Source organism: Takifugu flavidus, chromosome 12, assembly GCF_003711565.1.
Source record: "Takifugu flavidus isolate HTHZ2018 chromosome 12, ASM371156v2, whole genome shotgun sequence".
Lineage (NCBI taxonomy): Eukaryota > Metazoa > Chordata > Actinopteri > Tetraodontiformes > Tetraodontidae > Takifugu > Takifugu flavidus.
In genome coordinates, this window is record NC_079531.1 from 8,603,914 (window position 1) to 8,629,579 (window position 25,666).

Genomic DNA, 25,666 nt, shown 5'->3' on the forward strand with positions numbered 1-25,666 from the left:
TTGCATATCGTTAAACGTACAGACAGACTTACTACTAAAACAATATTACTAGTCTGGAATTTTGATTCCTTTTTTCCTCAGGTGCTTGTTTTCTGTAACGTTGCGTTTGTGGATGTTAAAACAAATCTCGCGAGATGCGTCGCGACCACTTACAGGTGCGCACGTGACCCTCCACCGATCTCATCCACGTGTGATTGTTTTCATTCTGTCTCCGCTGCCGCAGCTCATGACGTCATCGTACTGATTGGCTCGTCACTGCGCGTGTGTGTGTGTGTGCGTGCGTGTGTGTGTGTGTGTGTGTAGGACGGGTTTGTCCGGTCACACTCAACACACAGGCTGTCATTTCACCCCACTTGTGAGAGGAGATTAGTGGTAACGAACAACGGATAGAAGAAGAAGGTCGCGGATAGCTGAAAGTTTGAGAGATGGAAAATTATTCCAGCAACAACCGGTTTCGGTCCGCAATTTTCAACCACGGTGAGTACCGGCTGGGAGGTTCTGTTTCAATCCGGTGATGCCTCTGCGCTGTCGTGACTCGGTTCTTTGTCAGGAACTGGCCGAGTAAAGGGGACAGGTCGCGTTTTATTACTGAATTATAACAGCGTACGTCACTGCTCGCACATTGCGGATTGTCCCTTTCAACACGGGACAGGCTACAATCCTGCAGCTGTGCAAGCTCGGTACCAGCTCGGTACCACGACACCGAATCTTTTTTGGATCAAATCTCGTTTGCGTTCTCTCAAATCACTTTTATTGGGCGAAAATGTCATTCATTGTAGAAATGTGATACTATAACATCTGTTTGTCAGGGTGTACGATGAGTTCTGATGAAGTCCAGTTGTGACCTCTAATTCGAGTTTCAAACATGCATTTACATATACAGCCTCTGACTCTGATAAGTTTCTACCAGACATATCTAATGTGATGGCTTGGGGATGAAGTCACACCAAAACTGTAAATAAAAATGGATAAAATCACAATCATGAGCGCGTGTCCCTTTTTGTGAATCATGAACATAGTCTTCAGTAAACTGCAGAAACCATAGTTGCTGTTTTGAAGCAGGCAGCAGCCAGAGGGTTGCTCAGAATGTCAGAAAATAGTATATGAAGGAGACTGTGTGGATGTGTGCTGCATTCCTCAGAGAAAGTCATGCAGGGAAACGCTGCCATCAGTGCCGCTGCTTGTGGCATCACTGGCGAAAGACATGAGCGTGCACCAGGGAAACTAACAATTAGAGAGAGAGCATGGATGTCAGCTTTATCCGCTCAGCTGTGTCTTCTGCCAGTGATGTGCAGGAGTTTGCGCGGTGATGCATGTTGAGAGCGCAGCAGCAGGATGCAGCTCATTCATTAAATATTGTCCAAATGTACTGTTGCATGTTTGCCTTCCTCCTGAAGTCGCCATTAACGGTAGTATGTGTTGAAGCTGTATTGATATTTAAGGCCTTTGTGTCTTTACTGACTCAATATTAGCGACGGAGCCCAGAAGTTTCCTGGTGCAGGATTTTTCCACATTAATTGAAAGTTCATGAATAATTTGAATTATTGCCCGAGTGTGGCTTATAGAAAATGAGACTAACATGAACTGTTGTGATTATGCCTTTAAACCAGTGATATCATGACAGACATCTACATGTTTAGGTAATAACTGTTAAAACAAATCAAGAATTTCCTCATTCTGCTGCACTTTAATTCAAGGATTAAACTAATGCAGCCTGTCCATTGCTTCACTTTACATCTATGCCTCATGTAGATTTTCTCTTTGTAAAAACATGCACACACATGCACATTTGCACAAGCAGACTCATCCTAAAACTGGATTCTCCAGATGTCAAACAACTATGTCAGCTGAGGCATGTCACTCTTTATTACATCAGTATGGTTTGACTGGTATTTATAAATTCACCATTTGACTGTAAAACCATGTTCATCATGTTGACAGGGTGTTTCTGTTTTTCTCTCATGTTTCTGACCTGCTCTGGATTTGGAATTTCAAACCATCCCTGTCTGACCAGACGAAGAGGTAAGAATCTAGGGGTTCACTGTTTCCACACACAAAGCTTTCATATCAGCCTGGGTGGTCTTGATATAGTCCTGGCCAATGCTATGTTGGTCCCTGTTGAGAGAATTAAGATCTGGAAGCCTTATCTTGAGCTTGATTTGTATTAATCCAGGCTCAGTGACCATGCACATGACAACCATTTTGCATCCACAAGGCTCTCAAGCTGAGCATGTGATTGTTTTTTGCTCTGAATTCTCTGAACTTGCATTAGGTCACTGAGCGCCAGGCGTTTTTTGTTTGATGCGAGAAAGCAGTAGGCGTGTCCTTGGAGCACAAATATCCTTGTAACTTTTTCTGCGAGGAGGCTGTTCAGGAACTGTTGTGTCACTCAGCTTGGGTTGTCTAAATTCTGCATTTGTCTGAGTTTTAAGGGAGATTCTTTCCATCTCCCAGAGTCAGCAGTTTGTGTTTCACAGTCAAGATGCTCCTCTGTTTGCACCTTTTTGGTAGTGTGTGGCTCGTCAGCTGAGTGTTAAAAGTAAATAAAGCCCCCACTCACTGCTCTTCTCTGTCTTCACTTCAGCCAGCTGTGCTAGTCACGGCTGTGTGTGGATAAAAGTGGTGCGTGTTTGTTTTCAGGCCTTCAGAGTTCACACACCGTTGGAGAGATCTGAATTTGGATGGGTGTGTCAGATCCTCGTCCTTCCCTCAGAAACATTCCTTGCCTATGTGACAAAGCTGTAGAGACGGAACACCTTGTGTCTAAAGCCCAGATTTGCGTACACTCCTAATGGTGTGGCACATCTCTCAGGGCTGAGTCTGCAGTTGAGTGAGCAGATGTCAAAGGACGGGTGCATTTTTCTTCCAACCACACCCATGATTTAATTCTCGATACATACTCTTGGCCTTCTGAAAGGAATTGCTGTGATCACAGCTGATGCCTGCTGCCCCTCCTTCCGACACACCATTGCCCCACTTCCACTGCACTCTGCCTGCTCAGCCTCACTTGGCTCGCAGCCGTAAACCCAGGCACAGCTTTGGGGTGTGGCGGAGTGAGAGGGGGGATGCGGCTTCCACGCGTTAGCCCAAAACATCCACAAAACCACACACACACAGAGTGCAGGATGACGTCATCAGGCAACTCTGGCCCTGGATGGTAAAGCATTCGCGCACATTCCTCTGTGGCTTTAACTCAACTAGCCATTAGCTTTGTGTTCCTCCAATTGCTGCTTCAGCTAAAATGTAGGCAGTCTAAACATGGACTTTATTAGCTCTTAAGGTCGCTGGCCTGCACTGGGCGTAGTTTTGTTTCTTCCATTCCTCTGCTGCTTCTGCATCTGTGTTTCTCATTTGCTGCCACTGTTGATGTCTGCATTCCTATTGCATTCATTTGTAAACTGGAATGGCAGAATGTGTAGACTGTTTACCACACCTTACAGTGTCTGTCTGCTGATTGTGTTGGGGATAGAACAAATGCTACCTGCATACACAATAATAATAAATATGTGTTCCATGAAAACAGAACTTAATTATTTTGTAAAATGCATAGCATCCACCCATTGTGGGTTAGCAGAGGAGAGAGCAAATATAATTCCTCTCCTGTTTGCATTTGTAGCAGCTGTTTGGGATCATATGTTATTATTTTCTTGACATCTATTTCACCGAGTTCACGCGCCGACAATAGTGCTGCTTAACACCGTGAGCCCTTCGGTGGGAGAGGACATCACATCACTCAGCTGTGAAACTTGACCCATTATTTAGGCAAACCTCCCCACTGGATGAAGTGTGTGGGTTTCCTTTGCTGAACATGTAGTGCGAATCCCAGTGTGGTGGTGCAGTTGTGACATTTTGCCCCGTGGGATTTTCTTTGACAGGCAGCCCTTCTGGGCTTTTCTTCCATTTGATGCGAGGGCAAACAATCGTGTTAGGGAGCAGGCACGCAACGCTTCCCTGGATATGAGGCCTCCATAAGACAACAAAGGAATGGTGAAAGATGAGCACATAGAGAGCAATTTGTTGTGAATGAGATGCCATCGTGTGTGCTATCGTGTGTTATTCTTGTAACAGCCAGTTTTTTCCACAGTCAAGCTGCATCACAAGGTACTTTTTAGGCATTAAGACTAGGGTATAATCAGCTAAGTGCTTTCAGCACACAGATGAAAACACAGTTATTTGCAGTTTGGTTAGTGGATATTTGAGATCAACACATGATTATTATGTAGTCCAAGTGGTCCCAGTCATAAGAACACACATCATAAATAGCGTATTTGATTGGAAAACATCAAGCTGTTTCTATCTTCGAAGCAAAATTTGACATGGATGCAATTCTAAATCTAGAAATGTCTGAATGGATGAATCAAGATTTAACACTGGTTGAATTACATCTGCATTCATGTAGCTCATGAGGGAAACTAGCAAAAGATTATGCTTGTGCAGAGCTACCGGTACCTTAATTAGTTAGCTTTAACCTGACTTGTTTAGTTCTTTCTCTAAGGCTTGGTGACATTCATGTAAAATATAATGGATAATTATGCTGCTATATTTGGAAAAAACACACCTTAATATGACCTGTGCTTCCACTGATGGGTGTGTCATCGGTGCAGTACAACACAGCAGCCTTAAAACCCCAAGAAGATCATGGAGCTCTGTGTTGAGTTTGTGTTGAGATTTCTCACCAAATTAAGTCTTCCCATGTTATCCATCACTTTTTTGTTGTTTGATTTGATTTGATTGAGTATATTTGCTAGTTACAGTACAAAAATAACACTGAATGTGGCTGTATTAAAACTCATTAGTCCCTCCTCTCTTTGCCTCTCTCCACTAAATTCTCTATCTGCTGTCAGCATCTACTGGAAGACTCTATAAATAATTGTCATTACCCCATTGTAAATGTCTACTTTATAAAATTATTGCAGTTTTACCCTATTTGGTCCTCTTCTGACATCCTGATTTCCTTTTCTCACCACTTCCTTTCTGCCCCTGCTGAGACAGCTTACAGGACCGCCAAGCATGCAGGCCATTGGCTGCAGTTCTGCAGATGTCCTGCGTCAGTAAAACGCTAACCTTTCAACCTCCAGCATCGGCTCTGTACAGATGATTTTGTCACAGGGCGACCTTAAACATTCCTCTCAAGCCTCATATAAGCAGTCTCTGCCAAGTCTTCCACCAGCTATAAATAAACCTAGACCCAGTTCCCATGGTCCTCATTGAGGTTCCAGTGCTCAGCCTGCATGAAGTATGAAATGCTATGGTGACACCAGAAGAGCTTCATCATGTTCTGCAAACACGGAGAGGGAAGTGAAGTGGTGTAAAGCTTTCTGAGCAACACAATAAAAGCATGTGACTCAGTTTGTGCCTGTTGTCTGCACCTGACTCATCATCTTTTGAATCAGTGATGTAGCTGTGCAGGTTTGTCACACCCAGTTAATTTTTGAGGGTCACTAATGTCCTTTTTGTTTTGATTTTTATCTTTACAGCATTCATTGCTGACCTCTTAATCTCAGGAAACAACTAAAGATGGACTCAGACTAAAGATGGACTCATAATTGATCAGCGTTCTGTGTTTCATCTAGTGAAGATGTTGCAGCTGTACATAACATAACACAAAGGGAAAGTATTTTTATATGGACCAGAGGCTCAGAAGCACAGATGTCATAGCTCTCGTGACCAAAGGCAGCAGTTTGTCCAACAGTAGCTAACGAATGAAATGTCGCTTCATGCTGACCTTAAGGGTACAGATAGCTACACTGTGTATGTCTCGTGGCAATTTGCATATTTGTTATCAATTATGCTGATCTTAATTAAGATTAACTACAATTAGCAGTGAGGATTTTCTTTTGCCACTTTTTGTCATGCCCTGCCATGGCTTATTCAATTTTAAGTTCCGACGAGTCCGAGATGTTAATCGGTGACATTAATGCAGAAGTCTGCGTGTGAACCAGCTTGTAGAGCCAAGCGGTTCGAGTGTCCAGAGGCTGCAGCGGTTTCTGCAGCTGTCCGGTTCTCTTAAGAAAGCTGTCCCACTTGCTTCCGCTGTGCTGCAGGACAGTGAGAGGAAATGCCAAGCTAGCTTTAAGGAAGAGCAGGAGAGATGGTCGAGATAGTCCCGAGGATCTAACGGCTATCTAACATCCCTGGAGAGCAAAACTTCGGTTTTAATTTGTGTTTAAATAATAAAATAAAACTAAAAATCTGTGGTGACGTAAGAAGATTATATGTTCTAAAATGAGAACACATAAGAGCTTATTATGATCTAGAACCAGCAAAACAACAATTTTTGTCCAGCAGATGTTAATTTTGAACCATGTTCATGTTAATGTTCAAGTATTCCTCCATAGTATTACTTTGATAACACAGCACTAATGAACATTACTGTAGATATTCCAGCATGTTATGCAGCTGTAAGTGGAGGTGGAGAAAGGTTTGGAGATATTTTAGGATAAGTAGAGCAGAATAGATAATGCTCTTGGGTTGTAGGCCTGCATGCCTATTTGTAAAAGCTGTGGGAACTGCAGCATGCAAGTTATGTAAACAGCAGAGTCACGGTACTTTAGCGATTTATGCAATCAGAAGTGTGGAAAAATGTAATTGAGACAAGGAATAATATGATTGAGTTATGTGTTCATACTGCAAACATGTATTTACAGCTCCTTCCAGAAATTATATTTATGAATGCAATATTTATGTGCAAATAGCTTTTTGCCTGATGTTCAAATTAAATATTTGATGCTGCAGCGTGACTGTTGAATTTGATGATAAAATCCAAATGATGGTGATAATCTCCCTCTTCCCCATGAATGCAACATTTCCTAATATGCACCATGTTGCGTTGCGTTGATCATTTTGAGAGTAAACATCTGAAACGTGCCTCTGAGAATTCGGGGTCATGTGTACACAGTGAACACCACAACATGTGCGTCTCATCGATGGATCAAAGGGCAGCAGTGCATGGCTGTGCGCCTCTGTCGATCCTCTCAGCCTGAACCTAACATTCCTCTCAATCTTACTTTCCTTTTATGTAGTCTCTGTTTTTTCCCCTGTTTTACCTCCTCTGGTGGAGAAAGTAGACGTTTTAGTTTGCCTGCCCTGCAGCAAGCCCTCTGGCTTTCAGGCTTTCTCCATTTAACCTCTGGATAAACACACCCACATACCTGCAACATGTTCTTCACATTATCCAGAAGCTCCAAACACACCAGCGTCACTCTGAACTCTGTTTCTTTCTGTTCCCCCTCTCATTTTCTGTACATTTTGTTCACTCACACCTACAGTTGCCAATAAATTTTCATTATGGCTGAACTTCAAATTGATTCTCGATAATTAACCATTCTATATATCTGTTCGTCTCTTTATGTTGAGGCAATTTAGGGCTTCTGGTATGCAATTTACCCCAAATTGCTTAAATATAGTGTGTTTAAAACCACTGACAGGAAACCACATTTTCTGTTACTGTTGCACTGTGTGAGGTGGTTTGAATTACAGGTGTCTTATTTTAATGTGTAGAAGTCTACATGGGTGTGTGTGTGCATGTGTGTTTGTGCACACGTGTGAGTTTGAGAGTGAGATCTTGAAAGTTTAATAGGTTGCAGAGTATGGATGCCCATTACTGACTGCTTTATGGAGCTGCTCTTTGTATTTAAGCACCATAAGCACCTAATGACTTCCTTATTTTTACTGTTGGAGACTCTTTCAGGTTCTTTTTTAAACTTGGGTGTTGAAAAGACAGAGGTAAAAACATCCGGTAGTTTTCTGCTGTTATGCAGGTTTCTCTCAAGCTCTCATTTACTGCAGGAAGTGAACTTTTTTAATTTATTGGATTATTGTTACTAGCAAAAATCTCTCATCAAGCTCATTACAACTGTGAAGGAACAAATCTGAGGCTGTCATTTACCTCATAACCTGAATGATCTAAACTGTGATTTTTCATGGTTTTTGAATGCAAACTTCTTTAATTTCACAAAACTTTGATTTCAGACTTCCTTCTTAAAAAAGCATTAAAGGTTCTTCAAAAATGTTAATGATGGCTTCAGGCCATCATTTACTTCAGAGTAAAGATGACGGGAGGTTATCTCTTTCCCTCTGTGTCCCACCTGTCAAGCCTACCAGACACATCTTTGTCATAAGTCTGTTTATGAGCGATGTTGAATATTCTAGGAGAACTCAAGGGTTGCAGGAATGTGTTTAGACTGTTTGATGATGCACCTGATTGAGTTACAAAACTCACACAAGGACCCAAGTATGTTAGCAGGGGATGAGAGTTTGAGGAGAAGCAGAAGGGAAGGCTGTATTTCTTTTTAACAGCGACATGCAGCTCTGAGTGCACATTTATGTAAAAATTGCATTTGTGGCCACTGTCCCACTTTTGTGTTCAGTGGGAAAGCTGTACCAGAGATCACTGGGGAGGAAATACATCTTTAGATTGCCGAACATTCCAAGATAATGTTTACTGTCCTCCTTTAATGAAAGCCAGGCTCGTGTAATCAGAAGAACTTTAGTTACCCCAATTATAGTCATTTTGAACAGTTGAGTTTAAAGTAGAAGCACAACTTTGGGCATGTTTGAAAACTGAAATTTTTTCAGAAAGTATTAGTTTGTTGGCCCAAGGGCTGTTTTTGATTGCATTACAGCTACTTTTGCTCTTACTGCTGTTGCAAAGGACCAGTATTCTTTAGACAGAGACAAAGACAAAGGTCCCCCTTGTCTGAATGAACATTCTGGTTATGGCATAGCAGTGTTGCTCTTGCAGAAAGTAAATGGTATTCCTGGGAGCTGTGCCAAAAGGGGCACCCCTTCTACAGTGTTGGGATCAGGGAGAGATGTTGAAGGCCCGTGCATTGTTTGCAGAGACATCTGCATTCTGAGAAGATATCAGCGTTTCAGCAAGTGCAGAGTGCAGATGGACTGAAATTATGCAGCACATTTTTAGCTGCATTGTCCTTCACTGTAAAGATGATGGAGCACACAACTAACGCGAGAGTGCGATTGGAGAACAGTGTTTTTCTTTCTAATCAACAGCCTGGTCCAGACTAAATCGGGACATGGCGAGTACCGGTAGGCTCTGGCCTTCGACTTCGTTCGTCGTCTGAGCTATTAATAGAGCTAGCCTGAGAATTTAGTCTAAGGTCAGCATCCAGATTCCTGCTTCCAACCAGTGGAATGGAGTGAAAAAAATTTGACTTCAAGAAACTTTTACATCTGTATTCATGTATGTAAACTCAGAGGGTTTGTGGTGCCACCACAACAGCGGTTTCTGTTGCCGATGATTACGTTTAAGATTTAAATCTGGATTGTCCTAGGACTTTAAAATAGAATGTAGCGAACCAAGGGCTGAGCATACTAAAAACCCTGATGTCAGATCCATCAGTGGGTACAGTGAGTGTGAGTTCTGCCTTTCTAGAAAGCAGTTGGCAACTTTTAGTGCTGTCTCACACTGTCAGAGCAGCAATTTGTGTGCAGGAACAAGTGAATGCATAATTTGTAGAGTCTTCAAAAGACATTAAGAAAAATGCATTGCATTTGTTCCTTTTTGAACAGTAGCTGCATCAATGTGGCGTATTCCGTTCCCATGGATACACACAGCTCTTTTCCTTACGTTGCAGATGTGGCTGACTGGATTATTGTTGTTAGCGCAGTGCAGCTGCGATGAAGATGAGGGCGGCTTTGTCAGCAGCGCATTCACTTGCACAAACAGGCACACAAACATCAGCGTGTGTAAACACAGAGACAAACTCCCATCTGGAGTTTACAGCTCAGCTTGGTGCCACACACTTTTTAAAACAAATACGAAGACAGGGCTAGTTACTCCACACATGATCAATACTAACTCAGTTTAGTCCTGACTAAATGAGCGTTACTAACAGCTCACCCAGCTTCAGATCTGCATTTATTTAAAATTCACCAGCCTTTGTTGTCAGTGTGGTAGCTGCTGTATATTTTTGTGACTGTAGCTTTATAAGTTGGCTATTTCCTTCATTTCTGTAATGTAAATCTGCTATTTTTGGTTGATGGAAATTATACCATGAGCATCTGTTGGAAAATATTTGGGGGGAACCACAGTGAGCTGTGTTCAACATATGCAGCACTGTAAGCCAAAAAGGTTTTCCTTGGATTTTAATGTCCCTATAGTGACATTTAACCTGATTTGAGCAGAGCTGAATAAAATGCAGTAATGCAAACTTCCTGACTTTGCTTCACAGGCGTGCCCATCCTGCTTGTGACAGGGAAAGCAGAGAGAACCAAAAGGGAGAAAAATACACGATAGTTGTAATTGAATTTGATCTCTGGATTTCTGGGCATCAGTTTAGGACCTGAAGCGCTTCTCTCCCCCTCATGCCATCTTGCTGTCGCTGATGTTGTACCCTGTGAACTTGCCCTTCACCCACATCCTTCTGTCTGCATCACTGTCAAACACCGATAGTCGGCTGGTTCCCACTGCTCCCAGCAGCTGTGGAAAACCCGAGGCTGTTTAACCACTGAGTTCACCACTTTTACTGGTCTTTGCCTCTTTATCTCAGGCTTCTCCTTATTAGATATAATTAAAAGATGCACTTTGACCAAGACCCATATGCCAAATGAGGATCTGTTTAGCATTGGGTTGAAAGTCATGTTTATGTCTTGAAGGCCTAAATCAAAACAACAGAAAGCTTTGAACAAGGAAATGTTTTGTGTAAGTTGATGGTTAAAGAGATTTTTTTTAAATTACGTAAGACATTAGAGACCTTTGATTAATGTAATAGAAACTCAACAGAAGAATTCTTCTCAGAACTCATGTCCAGGTTTTCCAAGAGTGTCCACAGACTTGCTTTGACAACTTAATTGAAATCCAATCCATTTATCAGACTAATTTCTGTGTATGTCTGAATGCAGTGATGAACAGCCAGCCCACTACTGTTTGCCATGTTTCTTACTCATGTTGTGACTTTGTGACCACACATGCAGCTGTAAAACAGCTGAAAACAAACCTGATTCACAAGTAAATCATGTCCTGTTTAACTGTTCACATGATCATGTGAAAACTGTATATTGATGATGTTTTTAATTGTAATTTCTTGGCCCTGTTTGTGGATTTTAACCACACAGCGTATTCGGTCCTGCAGGATGCCAGGTGTATCAAAGTCTGTGACACTTCCTTTTCACAGTCCTTTTACACCTCGTCGACCGGAGGTGTTATTGCTGCTGATGAGTGCCATGTGCTCTACATAATGCCCCTGGATTTGGAGCCTCTCCAAAAGCCTGCAGTGCTTTTGGAATGCACTCGTAACACTCTGTAGTTTGTGGGTAATTTTTGACAGTTTTGTTTGTCCTGAATGTGCATGTGTTTGTGAGCAGAATGCAAGAGTAACACAAGGTCACAAGTTAAGAGTGTGTGTGTGAGAGAGAGAGAGAGAGAGAGAGAGATCTTAAACAGGGGTGCAGATTAGAGGAGTAGAGATTACATCCAGGAGGAGAACTGATGGAATGATGGGGAGGAAGGAGACAATTATGTGTACATCATCACATGTAGATGTTGTTGTGTTGTTGTTGGAGACCAGTCCAGATCCACCCAGAAGTCACTATTGTGGTCTGCCGGATGGTAATCTGAGAATAAACAGACCAAAGAGTCTCACTATGTTTGTTTGGTAGAAGACATCTTCTCAACAAACAAACAACAAACCAGACTGACCGGCACAGAGGCAGCTATTCTTAGGTCTGCATGGTGGAAGCCAGCTTTAATCGGCTCACTCACAGGTGAAGTCCAGATGCAGCTGCTATGATCCACATACACGGTTTTATAACAACTTAAATAGACAGTTTATTGAGCCACTAACCTGCTTATTAGCTTCTCAGGAATCTCATGTGGTGTCGAGACGGCAGGAAGTTGACCCAGATGACCCAGAGTGATTGGCAGGGAAACTGAGGTGGCTTTTCCACTTGCATTTTACAGTAATGGATTATTTCACCAAAAGTTAGAAGATTTCAAAACTGGTGCTGTTCGAGTCTTATGTTCTTAAACAGTCTGATCTGATTATCTTTCAATTAAAAAAAAAAGTTCTCCAATATTGTGACTCTCCAGATCTTTATGTATATTCTTCATCGTAAATCCTATATTTTAAATTTGTAATCTCAGGAGACACATTTGAAGATAGTTAAATATTGAAGAATGATACTATAAAATAATGTAGCAATTAACAGGTTAATCTTTCTCTGTATCAGCTGCAAACACATTTTGTCATATTTAATCTTCAGACAGGTGAAGTCTAGTGTTGACCCAGCTAAAAAGCTTCTGTGCATTATGTTGCTCTACACACTCATGTAGGAGCTGAGACTTCCCATTCTGAGAGGAAAGGTTGCAGCATTTACAGAGGCACATGTATTTAAATTAAATCTCAGAGGTTTTGTGGCAAAACAAATTTGGAAGCCATTTTTGTGCAAGCATATGTGCAGATTTGCATATTTTCTCAGTACTGAACTCCAAGCTTGATTCTTTAAATATAGCTTGAGCTTAGAAGGGTTTAAAAGCAACTCCTAAATAGTGATGCTGGTGTAATTAAATAGTAAAGGCACTGTAGTGATGTAACGCTCAGCCTCCAGCATCACCCACCTCAGGAAACTACTTATTGCAATTTTTAATTTAGTGTCTGTAATGTAATGGATTTCAAAAAAATATGTATCCACTATAGGCTTATTTCACTTTATTTGCAGTTTTTGGCAGGGCAGAAAACCCAGACTCTGATGGAATTATTGGATCTGCTCAAGAAACAAAGCCAACTCTGTTTAAACGGCTCTTTGGCTCTGACTCCAGACTTCACCCTTGCAACATTATCATGATAAGGTTCGGCAAGAGCCAACAATCACACAAGGTGGTTTTGTGTTGGTGTAATGTGGGAGTTAGACAGCCTGGAATTCAACGTGGCAGAAATGGGGCCACACAACTCACTGACTTCCTTTGGCCAGGGCAAACAAAGTTCACCACCCAGCAGATGTTGATTGTTCTCGTTTCTCTTGGCTTTTGTCTTACAGGTGTTTCCATTTGTTCAAGGAAATGTATATTAAAATAAATGCATCTTTCTGGTTGCAATTGATACAATTTTATTGTTGTTGTTGATAATGGACCATCGTTTCTGCCATAGGTAGTGGAATAAAATCTAATTCCACATTCCAGGGTACTCCAGATCCTTTCTTGCGGTTGCTTAATTTCAGCACTTTGTTTAAGTTTAATTTTTGTAACCATAATTTTCTTAATTTAGTCAGATAACATTATGATTTTCTGCTAACGAGGCGCTTTAGACATCGAAACCTGCTGGAAAAGATTACAAAATGGAACAGTGCAAAGACGGTAAATTGAGACTTGAATTTATTTGGCCATAATTGCCTTACTTTCTGCTTTCCACAAGACTCTCCGTTCATTTGGCTCACTGCTCATGAGCACAATCAGTTATAGTAACAGCTGGCATTAAAGGTAATGAAACATATGTGCAAAAACATTATATTCGTGAGGGGTCTTAAAGTTTAAATAAGGTTTTACAAGGCAAACCAAAACAGAAATCAGTCAACACAATTGATAAATTAATTAATAAAATATTTGCAGCTGTATTTATGTCCTGACAGCATTAGGGCTTTAGGGCGGGAACAGTGACCCCTAGTGGTAGTAGAACGGTAAGACTAGAGTAAACTTCAAATCTTATTTATTATTTATTTATTTTATCTAGATTTTATATCTTCTACTCTTGTTATATGTCCTTCTTTAAATGCTGATTATTGTATAGCCTGGGATTAAAATGCATTAGTCTGAACAAAGGAATTCCTCATTTTTAATCCCCCCTCTCCCTAGAGGATTTCAGGCCTTTGTGGTGCCTTACCAACTTTTAAAGGGGAGGAAAAAAACATAAACAAAGGGAATAAATGCTTTAGCAGCTTTCCAACAGGAATCTCCGTTTCAGATAAAGTGCCTTGAGTGAATGCAGGAGGAAGTGTAGGAAGTGCAAGTTCAGCCGATCCAGCATCGACTTCTTCCTCACTATTGTACAAAAGTGTTTGTGTTCCTGTAGAATTGATGGATATTGGCTTCACGGGTCTGGAGGTTCTACCGCATTTTGCTCCGCATTCTTCTATCTCATGTCAGTCAAAAAAACATTCTTCCTGTGTGTTTTCTGTCTGCTTCCAACAACTTGTTCCTGGGTTTTCTTATCAATCGCTCAGGGCATCTAAGTGGGTGTGTGGAGGGTGGTTGAGGCTTACATAATGATGCTCTCATAAGAGATAACCACATGTTTGGTTTAGGCCTAGACAGTAAAGTCATGCTGTGTGTCAAGCTGTCCTTGTCCAGTGCCTGTGGGACCAAGAATGGCTGCACTCTCTGCAAAGCCGCAATAACATTCCTTTGAAAAGCTCTAAAATTTGATTGATTTGTACTGAATTATTGGACTATTTTTGGACCCTGGCAGTTGTTGTCTGCTGAGGCTGCACTTTAGGAGGGACCTCATTTTACCCTTACTGGACTCTGGCCAGATGAAAAAGGAAGAAATGATGGTAATAAATAGTAATGTGATCCGCACCATCATAGACAGAGGCTTTACTGGACGCGTCGTCATGTCTTGTGCCTGTGCTGAAGTGGGAAAGCGATCCGGCCCTCAGGCACTGTCAGCCCTTTTGGATGTTCCGCGATAATCACCCTCATGATGAAGGCCAGGAGGGAGGATTAAAGCAAACCTAAAATCATTCGCCAGACACACCTCACAGGAAGTAGATGCCTGTTGTATTCCTGCACCAAATGAGGTTCATGTGAGATGTGCCCGCTGTGAGGTTTGTGCATCCGACATGTCTGTTGATCAAAGATTGTTTGTGTTGCTCCCCATCTACCGCGCACGGTCGTCCTTGCTGCCGTAGAAGCTGGCACGCTTATCATGAGAGCTATTACGATAGCGATCATGTTACATTTAGGCCTCCCTTTCCCACAGGCCAAAAAAAGAAATTTGTCGCTGTTCTTCACTTATTAAATCTGGGCCAGTCAGTGTCAGTCTAAATTACATAGTATGTGATTTAACAATCAATAACTGTTAGTCAGAAGACTATGTGATAATTGTAAGACCTGCAAAGCACAGATCCAGAGATTAATGAAAAGGCTTTAAGCTATGACCTATTTAAGTGTGTGTGTGTGTGTGTGTGTGTGTGTGGTGTGTGTGTGTGTGTGTGTGTGTGTGTGTGTGTGTAAGTAAGTAAGAGAGAAGGAGGGAGACAGAGAGTGATAAAGAGAGAGAAAGAGGCTAGTAAAAGACATGTATACTGTATAAACTGATTATTTGTACCATATAGGCTACCTCTCCATCTTAACATGGACACACACACACATACACACAGATGCTCCTTGTGTCACTGTGGTGCTGGCACAAGCAACTGGGATGTCAGGGTTGAATATCTCATTCATTGTCTTAATATTATAATAATATTAGAGTGTGTGCACGTGTGTGTAGTTGCGATCTCTGGTGTGGCTTTAAGAATGAGGGCACCAGAGGCTTGTAAGCCAGGCCAGTGCAGATGTTGCTGAGCTCCCGACAGAGATTCACCTCCTCTGAAGTCGGGACAGCGCGGCAGATGCTGACGCCTCATCTCATCGCCTTATACCAGCTGCAGATTGGCTCAAACTTGAGGGCAGGGTGGAGCTGGAGAAAACCTCAAGATGCTGAGGGGTTCACATCAAGGTGTAATGGCCTCAGCCCTCAGTTCCAAGTCAAGGATGCAGATTTGGTGAGGAGAGCTGACTACCACCAGGATGCTCTGACAGTAAAATGCTCCAAGGACCATTCCCGTTTTTTTTTTTGTTTTTGTTTTTTTTTAGCAGTTTCCACCTCTAGTTGATGGGGCATCTGGTACTGAAGAGAAGATATGTCGACAAATTCCGAAACAAACAGTGACACAGAGGTATGTGCTTGTTATTGTTGCGGCTGCCTGTCTTTAACTGTTTTCGTAATATTACCCTTTCTTTTAAACTTTTCATCATAGCTGCATGGATGGAGAAAGGCCTGCATACGCAACACACATGCCTGAGTAGACATTCCACATGTGTGTGGCCATGCACGAGCATTAGTTTTCTTCATATTAAGGGTGTGTACCTGTTCTAAAGGACTGTACTGGAATGGATGAGTAGCTGTGAAACTGGTCTCAGTCGATCTCTAAGATGTGACAGCATAGGTGGGTTGATCAGATATGACAGTTTAATGTATCCAGAGTGTGTCTCCAGCCCCTGGTGGTAGGAGGGTTCATTCAAAATGACAGGAACAAGGTTGTTTTGGTCTTTTTTTGGCTGCTATTTTTTGTAAACAAAGAGAAGTTACACCTCGGTTTACCGACTGTGCAGTTTAACGCTCGTGTGGAGATGTGCATCGGCTCGAGAACTGTGGGAGTGTGTGAAGAGGGGCCTATTTCTGTCCCAGCACTGAGCCAGCTTCACACAGAGCCCTGCCATAACTATCTAAACAAGGCACGGCTCGCTTCACCACCTGCTACTGGCCTCACTACAAGGAGAAACCCCTCTGGAGCAGTACAGAACATTCGCCCGCAATGAAAAAAGAGGGAATCTTATTTCGTCTGCTTTTTCATAACTACTGTAGAATTAGGTTGTTGTTGTTGTTGCTGTTGTTGACATTGTTCTTGTTTTGCAGCCAAACTGTGCACACCAGCTCAGCTCTGACGGTTAAACGTCTGAGCTCATCATCCCATCACGACATTGCATCCATTGAGTAAAGGCTCGGTCATTCTTTCAACTTAATTTTACATTTAAGGAAAGGCTTATCTCTCCAACTACCCCAGAAAGTTAAAAACAAACTTCCATTTGGTTTCTTGATGGCCCCTGGCAGCTTCTTATTGCGTTTCCCATGTCGAATAGGGAGATTTTGAAGTGGTTTTCCCCCTGTGAGCAATATTTCACGCAATATATCACTGTCTGTCAACACTGTGGCAGCCAGACTACTGACGCTATCCAACAGCAACAAGGCAGCTTTGTCAACCACACAAATGTTTATGTTGAACGCATTTTTCCATCCTGTCTCATGTTCTAACCATGAGCCTCTTTGTGAAACACATTGTGAGGTATTTCTCTTATATTGGACTGTTTATGAGCTGCAACCTGCAGAGGACAATAATTGTATTTAGGTCATGCAACAACCTACTACTTTGCTTTAAAACTGCTTATTACATTTGATTAAAATAATTAGATGTCTGGTCTGTAATGTATGTACAACAAACAGTCAAAGAGGCCAATCTGCGTCAAGGGGCAACAGTCCCCTTAAATTGAGTTTCTAGACAAACATCAGGATGATTCTCCAGGTTCGTTGCCCATCAGCCCACCAAGTTCAGTTAATAGTCCATTCATGAGAAATAAACAAACATCATTTTATGGCTCCAGGTCTTATAACACATGCACATTTCCCAGCCTGACCCGAGGGTTGTCTCGCAGCCATCTGCCAGCAGCTAAAGTGTGGTCTCACCCAGAATCACTCACTCTGTTTTATCACTCAACTCCTCTGCAGGGTGTCGCTAATGATAAAGGTTGCTTTTATCAGGCCGGATGAACAAACCCTCTGGAGGACGTGAAGTGTCTGTTTGAGCCACATATAGAAAGTGTAATTAGTTCATCTAACAGCTGTTCCAGTTCTAGTGAGAGACTGGGAGGTGAATAAAACTGTATCAGACTGGTGTCAGAGATGCTTGTTGTTACACATTTTATTCTGATTAATAATGTGTAACAGAAATGATGGGACCCGGAAAAAGAGTCCAGATATCAACTACTTTATTCTGATTTTGGTGTTTGTTACTGTGGTTTTCCTATACTGGACTGGCTCATCAGCACTGGATTGATGTTTACTCTGCCAATCAATTGTGTTTCATTACATATTGATTCTATGCTGATAGATTGACACTGGTTTCCTACTGGGGTGTGGAGTCATCAGCTAAAACTGATATCAGCATGAGGACATTTTACACCGTAGAATCTGATCAGACTTTCTGCAGCTTTTGGATATTAATTTATCTCCGTTTGTGAGCAACACTACAAATTGTGAGCAAGACTACAAACAGTCCTTTTTTAGTTACAACCGCTGAATGTTTCTGGAAAAACATCTATCACTTTTTGGACACTTGGGAAATTAAAAGCCTTATAAGAATTAACAGTAACTGTTTTAATATCACTAATAATAGCATAAATATCAGCTGATCTTATTTGACCTAAAGTAGAGGAATAATTTTACAGTCAGCTGTTACAGGCAGTAAAGTGAAACACAATTTGTTTCAAGAGGAAAACTCCTCCGTACACAACAGGAACTTCTAAGTTTAATGAGAAAACTTAGAAGTTCCTTCCTCCAGGCTGTATCATGCAGATGTAATAATTATTACATATTCTTGTTTTGTCCAATCAGGTTCGTGTTTTGTATCAGATTACTTTGTGAAGTAGCAGCCAGCATATATTTCCATGTTAATAAGGGAATCTGCTCATTTAGCTTCACACTTAATGTTGGATGTGAAGATATGTGCATTGGAAAGTCAATATTCTATAATTAATTAATCTTTTCAAATAATGAGCGAGTTCATTTGCATAGCAGGTCATGTTTAATGTATTGTTTGCAATAAAGCAGCTGATGTGTTTAATTAAAAGCTCAGATTTTGAGCAGCTTCGTGAAATTAAAGCTCGTGTCAGACGTCCACAGCATCAACAATGTTGCACCTGAGAAAAATCACTATAGCAACCACTTAAGGGGGGAAATTGTTGGTGTGTATGCAGAATGTAAACGGTGATGTGTCACTCATCAATGCTGCCGATTGCTTAACCGGGGGCGCTGTGTAGCTCGATGGGGCTGAAGGGCGCAACGTCCTCTCTGATGCAGGCATATAAATGCTGGTGCCTCTGGTCTCTGCTTCCTGCTGCCTGCTGGAGCGGGTTCTGAGAGCAGCTTCTGCAGAGACCAGAGGACGAGGTATTAGGAGCCACAGGTAAGATTCTGCAGGAGAAGACGAGGGACTCACTGTGGCTTAATTGTGGGGCTGGACTGTGAGGCCACGATAGAGCTTTGAAGATTAATATTTCTCAAAGGAGGTGGGTGTTAAATGTTTCCGTGGTGATTTCAGAGAGACATTGCACATCTGACACTTACAAATCGCCACTGTGGGTTTTTTTTTATCTCCAAGAAAAAAATTTGAAGTTGAGACACGACTGCTGCAAAGTTTTACCATCGACCATCTCATCTGTATGTGGGTCAGACCGTCCACCATGTTGGAGATTGATCTGTGCTGCAGTTGCAGGAAAGCAGGTCACTGATGTCCTAAACTGGAAAACTACCTATGTTTCCTCTGCCCAAAGCTCTTGAGCCAGGCACACGTAAAACCCCTGCAGTCGAGCTAAGATGGCGCGATATCAATTTTTTATTTTTTTTTGTGTTGCGGCAGGGCTCTTTAATCCAAACATGGATGATCTGATCTGCAGCTCACATCAGCTGTATTTCATGGTGTCGCCTGGAACAATGAACAGTCAGAAAGGGACAAGAATGGGTCAAGACACCCTGAAAGACTTTATAACATCTATGTTTCAGTTGTGTTTCTCATTACTCAGACCAAGCTCAAATCTGTTTTGCAGTCGTGTTAAATCCTGTGATAGCTTCTGTTTGTACATTTTTATTTTGATCTTTATTAATAACTTCATTTTTCTTTCTTCATCTGTCTTCCCTGTAAACATTCTTCCTCTCTTGTTTACCCATTCTGAACTTGGGGATCTTCCCCTTCCATTCCATTTTTACTCACCACAATGCGTATGTGTGGGTGTGTGGATGTGTGTGTTTGTGTTTATGTGCTCCCTTGTGGTTGGAGATTGCAGAGTGTACTGTTGCGCCAGTTGCAATGGAGGACAGTGACCATGAGGTCCACTCGTCATCAGACGAGCATGACTCCTGTCCCGGTTCCTTTAATCCAGATGAGGACCAGGTACCAGAGAACGAAGTCATCTCTCCCTTACCTATTAAGTATTGATCATGTCAGACCTCTTTGTCTCTGCTGACATGTAGTACATCCTCCCTCTACTGGACTGAAGTGGCCTTAGTCATCTACATCCTTTCTGGGCTTTTTAATGTTCTATTCTGCTGTCCATCCATAGCAAAGCTCACTTTAGTTCTATATCAGTATGTCAACTTGGGCTATTTTTACTTAATTGAGTAACTTTGAGGTCCGCCTTATCCAGAACTAGAGCCACTTCCATAATAAATAATGGATTTCCAGTCTGAGGAAACGTGCTTCATTGGAAGCAGCTTGTATTATGATAATATGATTTTACATTGTTTACTGTCACCATAACTACAACCATCTTCACCCTCTGCCCTCTGGATCTCCTTCCCTCCTGCCCTTCATGGCCGCTGACTTTTTCCTCTCCCTGCCCTTTATTCTCTTTGCCTCATCGATGCCCCTCAACCACGGCATCTTTTCTAGCATTTGAGCCAGTCGGACGACTCAGAAGTGGAGAACATTATGCAAGAACCTCCCCAACAAGGAGGGCAGCCAGAGCATCATGAGCCCTGTCATGCAGACGGGGATGGCGATGAGCGAGAGTACCCCCCGCTGTGCTTGCAGCCTCCCTCAGGGGATTGGGCGCTCTCAGACTCAGGGTCAGACCACAGTTTGCCACAGAGCAAAAGCGTGGAATTTGACTTGCCATCCCCTGCCAGGCCCAAGAGTCCCTGGGGGCGATTTGACCCGTACAACAATAATGAGGTAACCCGAGATCCTGGAGAGTGCGTAGTTCTGTGGTTAAGGAAATGCTGTCTGAGTGGTGTAGGGTTCCTCTTCAGACGTTGAAAACAGCAGATAGACTGTGACAAAGTATGTTCTGTGGACAGAACCTTGATCACCATGGTAACCTTGCTCCGCTGTGGGCTTGTCTTCCTACCGGCTGCGCTCAAACTTTGGCTGACCACCGTCAAACACGTCCAGTTTCACCTTTGTTTCTTTTGCAGGACCAGGACAAAGAATATGTGGGTTTTGCAACGCTCCCAAACCAGGTGCACCGGAAGTCAGTCAAGAAGGGATTTGACTTCACGCTCATGGTTGCAGGTACAATCGCACCTGCTGAGAACGTAAGATCTTGTGGAATTCTGCCACAGTTCTCCTTTCTGTTGTTTCTCTGAAGGGGAGTCTGGCCTGGGAAAGTCCACCCTGGTCAACAGTCTCTTTCTCACAGATCTGTACAAAGATAGGAAGCTGCTCAATGCTGAAGGTAAGGACACCGCGGCCTTTGACCCCAGATGTGTAATATTATACACAACTTTGGTGGTTGTCCTGTCTGTAGAGCGAATCACACAAACAGTAGAAATCACCAAACACACGGTGGATATAGAAGAGAAAGGCGTCAAACTCAAGCTTACCATCGTGGACACTCCAGGATTTGGCGATGCTGTGAACAACACTGAATGGTACACGTCATATCAGCAAAACACGCCTGGTCCTTGGGGTGTGCAGCTGCATGCCACTGCCTCAACCGCTGAACATCCTTGTGTGTTTCTTTTTTAGCTGGAAGTCAGTCGCTGACTACATCGACCAGCAGTTTGAGCAGTACTTCAGAGATGAGAGCGGCCTGAACCGCAAGAACATCCAGGACAACCGCGTCCACTGCTGCCTTTATTTCATCTCACCCTTTGGTCATGGGTAAGACTGATGCGTGGTGCCAATGTCTCATCTCTCGTTTGCTGTGCTCATAATGGAAATTATCACTGCCGCGACATGTCAGTGCTTTCACAGCCCCCATTTTATTATGTAGCACCACGGTTTTTAAACAAGGACCGGATGTGACTGAAATGCATCAGGAATATCTGCCTCACTGGTGCATAACTGCATTTGCGTCCCTCCATTGTTAATTCATTACAGCTCCCATGAAGGTTTTTTCATTTCCTCACATTCTTACCCCCCTCACGTGCTGCTGATGTTTCCACCACCCTTTAGCAAGTGCTAAAAATACCTTACTCATACTTACAAACTGCATGAAGCCGCAGTGCCATGTTTGAAGGCTTCTGTGTTGGTGATGAAAGCGCGACCCCTGTTGACGATTGTCCGCCATTACTAATAACAAACCTGGTTTTAGGCTTCTTCACCTGCAAATTTACCATTTTTCTGTACTATAAGACATAGTGCCCACAATATGCCACATCAAGGAGGAGGATTTCAGCATTCTAGATGCAAATTAAATATATAACTCAACCGAAAAGAGTGTTTGTTGCAACAGTATTAGAAGCAAATACTTAAGAATGCATGACTCCTTTAGATATGTCTTTGTTTAAATAAAGGGAATGAAGACTGCTGATGATATAACTATGAAATTATTTTACAGAACACAAAATACATTCAGTTATTTGAGGGAACTTTAAGTGTTTTCTTTATCTGTAACAAACTTAACTTGCATACCCATCTTGTCTCTTTCAAGCCTCCGTCCTTTGGATGTAGAGTTTATGAAAGCTCTGCACGAGAAGGTGAACATTGTGCCCGTCCTTGCTAAAGCAGACACGCTCACCCCCACTGAGGTTAAGAAAAAGAAAATCAAGGTAGATTGCAATAACAAACCAGCTACCTGACTTTTGCAGCGATTATTACATTTAAGAATAAATCTCTTCCTCTGCCTCCTGTTTCTCTGTAGATCCGCGAAGAAATTGAGCAATACGGCATCAAGATATATCAATTTCCTGACTGTGACTCTGATGAAGATGAAGACTTTAAGCAGCAAGACAGTGAGCTGAAGGTGAGAGCCAGAGCCGTCTCTGCTTTTTACACCTCCTCACAGAGCAAAACACCTCAGCTGTCGTTATATCACAGATGAATAATTGATGGAGCAACACTCCTCTGGTATAAACTGTTGTGAAGCAGCCAGGATTCTGACCAAGTGCCCCTGAGAGCAGTCTGTTAATGGGCGAGAAAGACAGAGACATTAAATAAAGAACGAGCAGGGTTACAAACTAGGGTAGGAGTTTAAAAATGGAGGGACTCTTCCAAGATTTAAAGTGCTCACATCACAAAAAAGGTCAGGCTTGATTTATCCCATGCCAAAACAGTACTTTCATTTTCACAATTCCTTCTGTTTTTCCAACAAGGAGAGCATTCCGTTTGCAGTAATTGGCAGCAACACAGTGGTGGAGGCTAAAGGCAAGAGGGTGCGAGGTCGTCTCTACCCCTGGGGTATCGTAGAAGGTAGAGTAGCTCCACTCCGCTCCTGGACTTTGGGTTGCGTTTGATGCCAGAGTATCTGCTGCTGAGTCGCTGCACACTCTGTGCTTCACAGTGGAGAACTCGGCACACTGCGATTTTGTGAAGCTGAGGAACATGCTCATTCGCACGCACATGCAAGACCTGAAGGATGTGACCCGGGAGACCCACTACGAGAACTACAGAGCTCACTGCATCCAGAGCATGACCCGCATGGTGGTGAAGGAGCGCAACCGCAAGTATGCTTAGATAAACACAGCAGGACTTACAGAATAATGAACCAGAGTGAACCGAAAGCTGTCAGTGCTTATGTAAAGACTCACGGCTGTAGGCTTAAATATTGTGTCAGATGTTTACTGATTCAATTCTAAACTTCCCTACCACTCTGCAGTAAGTTAACCAGGGAGAGCGGCACCGACTTTCCCATTCCGGCGCTGTCCGGAGTGGCGGACGAGACAGAGAAGCTCATCCGAGAGAAAGACGAGGAGGTACGGCACCCTGAATGCAGAGCGGATGCACAGCAGCACAATCCTGATCCTGGTGTCCCGCACGAAGCAGAGGGCCTCTGTTACGAGAAAGGCGACGAGTACCTCTGAGTTCGCGCACGTTTGTGCAAAATGTCCCACACGAGTGTCACAGTGAGATGAAGCAGCTCCTGTTTGAGCAGAAATCAATCACACAATTCAACAACAGTGACAAAAGTTTTCCTTTCCAAATATTTATGAAGAGACATGATGGAACCCTTTCAAATAAAGGTTCACCCCCACCTCCCCACCCCCGCTCCACTCTCTATTTATTACACTAAATAAAACAACCACTTTTTCTCAGTTGTTTTATTATTGAATTATTTCTTTATTTATTGTGATTGCAGTGATAAGGAGGTCAGACAGATAATTAAATGAGTTGAGTTTTCTGTTGTCATCTATGAACCAGCGCGTGTTGGGCAGGAAATATGTCCCATATATATTCTATTGTAGTCAGGATTAGTCCAGAGAGTCATTGACGTGAGGATAACCCTTCGAACAGGAAACTGTCCTTTGACCAAATACACAATGATGTAAAAAAACTGAATTTAGCTGTAATATGTGTATGTCTCTATACTTAAAAAGACAGACATTATACAGTAACTCTGGTGCACTCTGACCTCCCTCCACTAATTTTCATCTGAATTACTGTGTTGCTGTCATTGCAACACATGATTGGTATTTATCTATTTATTGTGATATCAGAACCGTGTGGTACTGATTTGTGTGTTGCCGCAGAGGTGCAGCCATTCTAACGTGATCTTTCCTGTCCTGACAGTTGAGGCGGATGCAGGAGATGCTCCAGAGGATCCAGGATCAGATGCACATGCAGAAGGAAGCATATTAAGGCAGGATGGCGTGAACAAGCCTCTCTGTAGAACACTAACACACGTCGTCAGTGGCAACGAGCGGTGGTGTGACTAAATCCTTGGGGTTTGTTGGGTCAGTAAAGGTGATTTATTTTCAGCCCCATGGTTGCAGGGTTGTTGTTATTTACCTTAGGTCTGATATGAGGTTTACATGCGGTGACAAATGTATCAAGCACACTTTTCTGGTGCAAGTTTTTAATTTGATGGTCTTTATGGTTTAATATGCATTCATACTGTAATAATTTAATTTTCTATATCACAACGGTGTTTTGTTCTGTTTTTCATTGTTAAGTGCTTCTGCGAGTTTCGTTTGATTTGGAATTCCTGTTCCTTTGATCATTGCAGCTTTGCTTTAATATCATCATTTTATTTTATGTAACTTTATAAGGAATCAGGTTTTATTTAATTCCCCCAGGAAAGTGGTCATCTCACGAAGGCATATTCTAACTGATCGGACAGAGGTTCATATCAAAGGATAAAGAGTCTTTTACTGTGTTTATATGTTTAAATTACATTACATTCCCGTGAAGCTCTTGTTTTTTTTAATTTTTGTCTGTTATATTTATCTCAAGATGAGTGAGATGCAGGATGAGCTCTGTAAAGTTCTAATATTGTTACAGGTGAAAAATAAAGAGTGTTTTCATCACACTAGTGTGCTTTATGTGGTGGACTGGACTGGTTTCTGTGGGAGGATTCTAGTAGATGCTCTAGCTGTGTGTGATTGAAGGGCTCCTTGGCTCATTGTGGGGCCCTGTATGAGCACATTTGGGTTTAGTGCTATGGGTCTTCCACATGTTGGCCCTGCTGACACTTGAACCAGCAACCCGTTGCTTCTCAGCTTGATCCTCTACAGACTGAGCTAGCAACACCCTACTGTCTGGTAATTATTGAGCTCACAAATCAAATCAAATCAATCTTTATTTATATAGCGTCTTATACAATCAAAATTGTTTCAAGGCGCTTTCCAGAATCCCAGGGCCTAACCCCAGACAAGCAACAGTGGCGAGGAAAAACTCCCCTTTAACAGGAAGAAACCTTGAGCAGGACCAGGCTCATGTAGGGGGACCCTCCTGCTGA

At 42.4% G+C, this 25,666-nt stretch overlaps 1 protein-coding gene across 7 annotated transcripts; it reads left to right on the forward strand.

Moving 5' to 3' along the window:
• Nucleotides 1-322: 322 nt before the first annotated feature.
• Nucleotides 323-25,235, forward strand: septin4b (septin 4b). 7 transcript variants are annotated; one of them, XM_057049872.1, is made up of 12 exons: nt 19,130-19,941; nt 20,440-20,721; nt 20,964-21,060; nt 21,137-21,223; nt 21,296-21,419; nt 21,517-21,651; nt 22,424-22,541; nt 22,634-22,735; nt 23,085-23,181; nt 23,273-23,435; nt 23,588-23,684; nt 24,499-25,235. In XM_057049872.1, the coding sequence occupies exons 1-12, from the start codon at nt 19,858-19,860 to the stop codon at nt 24,565-24,567; spliced, it is 1,455 nt and encodes a 484-aa protein (XP_056905852.1). In that variant the 5' UTR covers nt 19,130-19,857; the 3' UTR covers nt 24,568-25,235. The 7 variants fall into 7 exon arrangements, with proteins under 7 accessions (XP_056905854.1, XP_056905855.1, XP_056905857.1 ...); XM_057049875.1 differs by lacking the exons at nt 19,130-19,941; nt 20,440-20,721 and adding exons at nt 336-477; nt 2,015-2,022 and having other exon boundaries at nt 21,137-21,419; XM_057049877.1 differs by lacking the exons at nt 19,130-19,941; nt 20,440-20,721 and adding an exon at nt 338-477.
• The last annotated feature ends 431 nt before the right edge of the window (nt 25,236-25,666 follow it).

Bases quoted from the DNA above. Each gene is read 5' to 3' on its own strand.
- septin4b (XM_057049871.1), top strand. From the start codon at position 19,858: ATGGAGGACAGTGACCATGAGGTCCACTCGTCATCAGACGAGCATGAC. The intron at 21,061-21,136 runs GTACAATCGCAC...GTTTCTCTGAAG, and splicing joins CTTCACGCTCATGGTTGCAG to GGGAGTCTGGCCTGGGAAAG. The intron at 22,736-23,084 runs GTGAGAGCCAGA...TTTTCCAACAAG, and splicing joins AGCAAGACAGTGAGCTGAAG to GAGAGCATTCCGTTTGCAGT.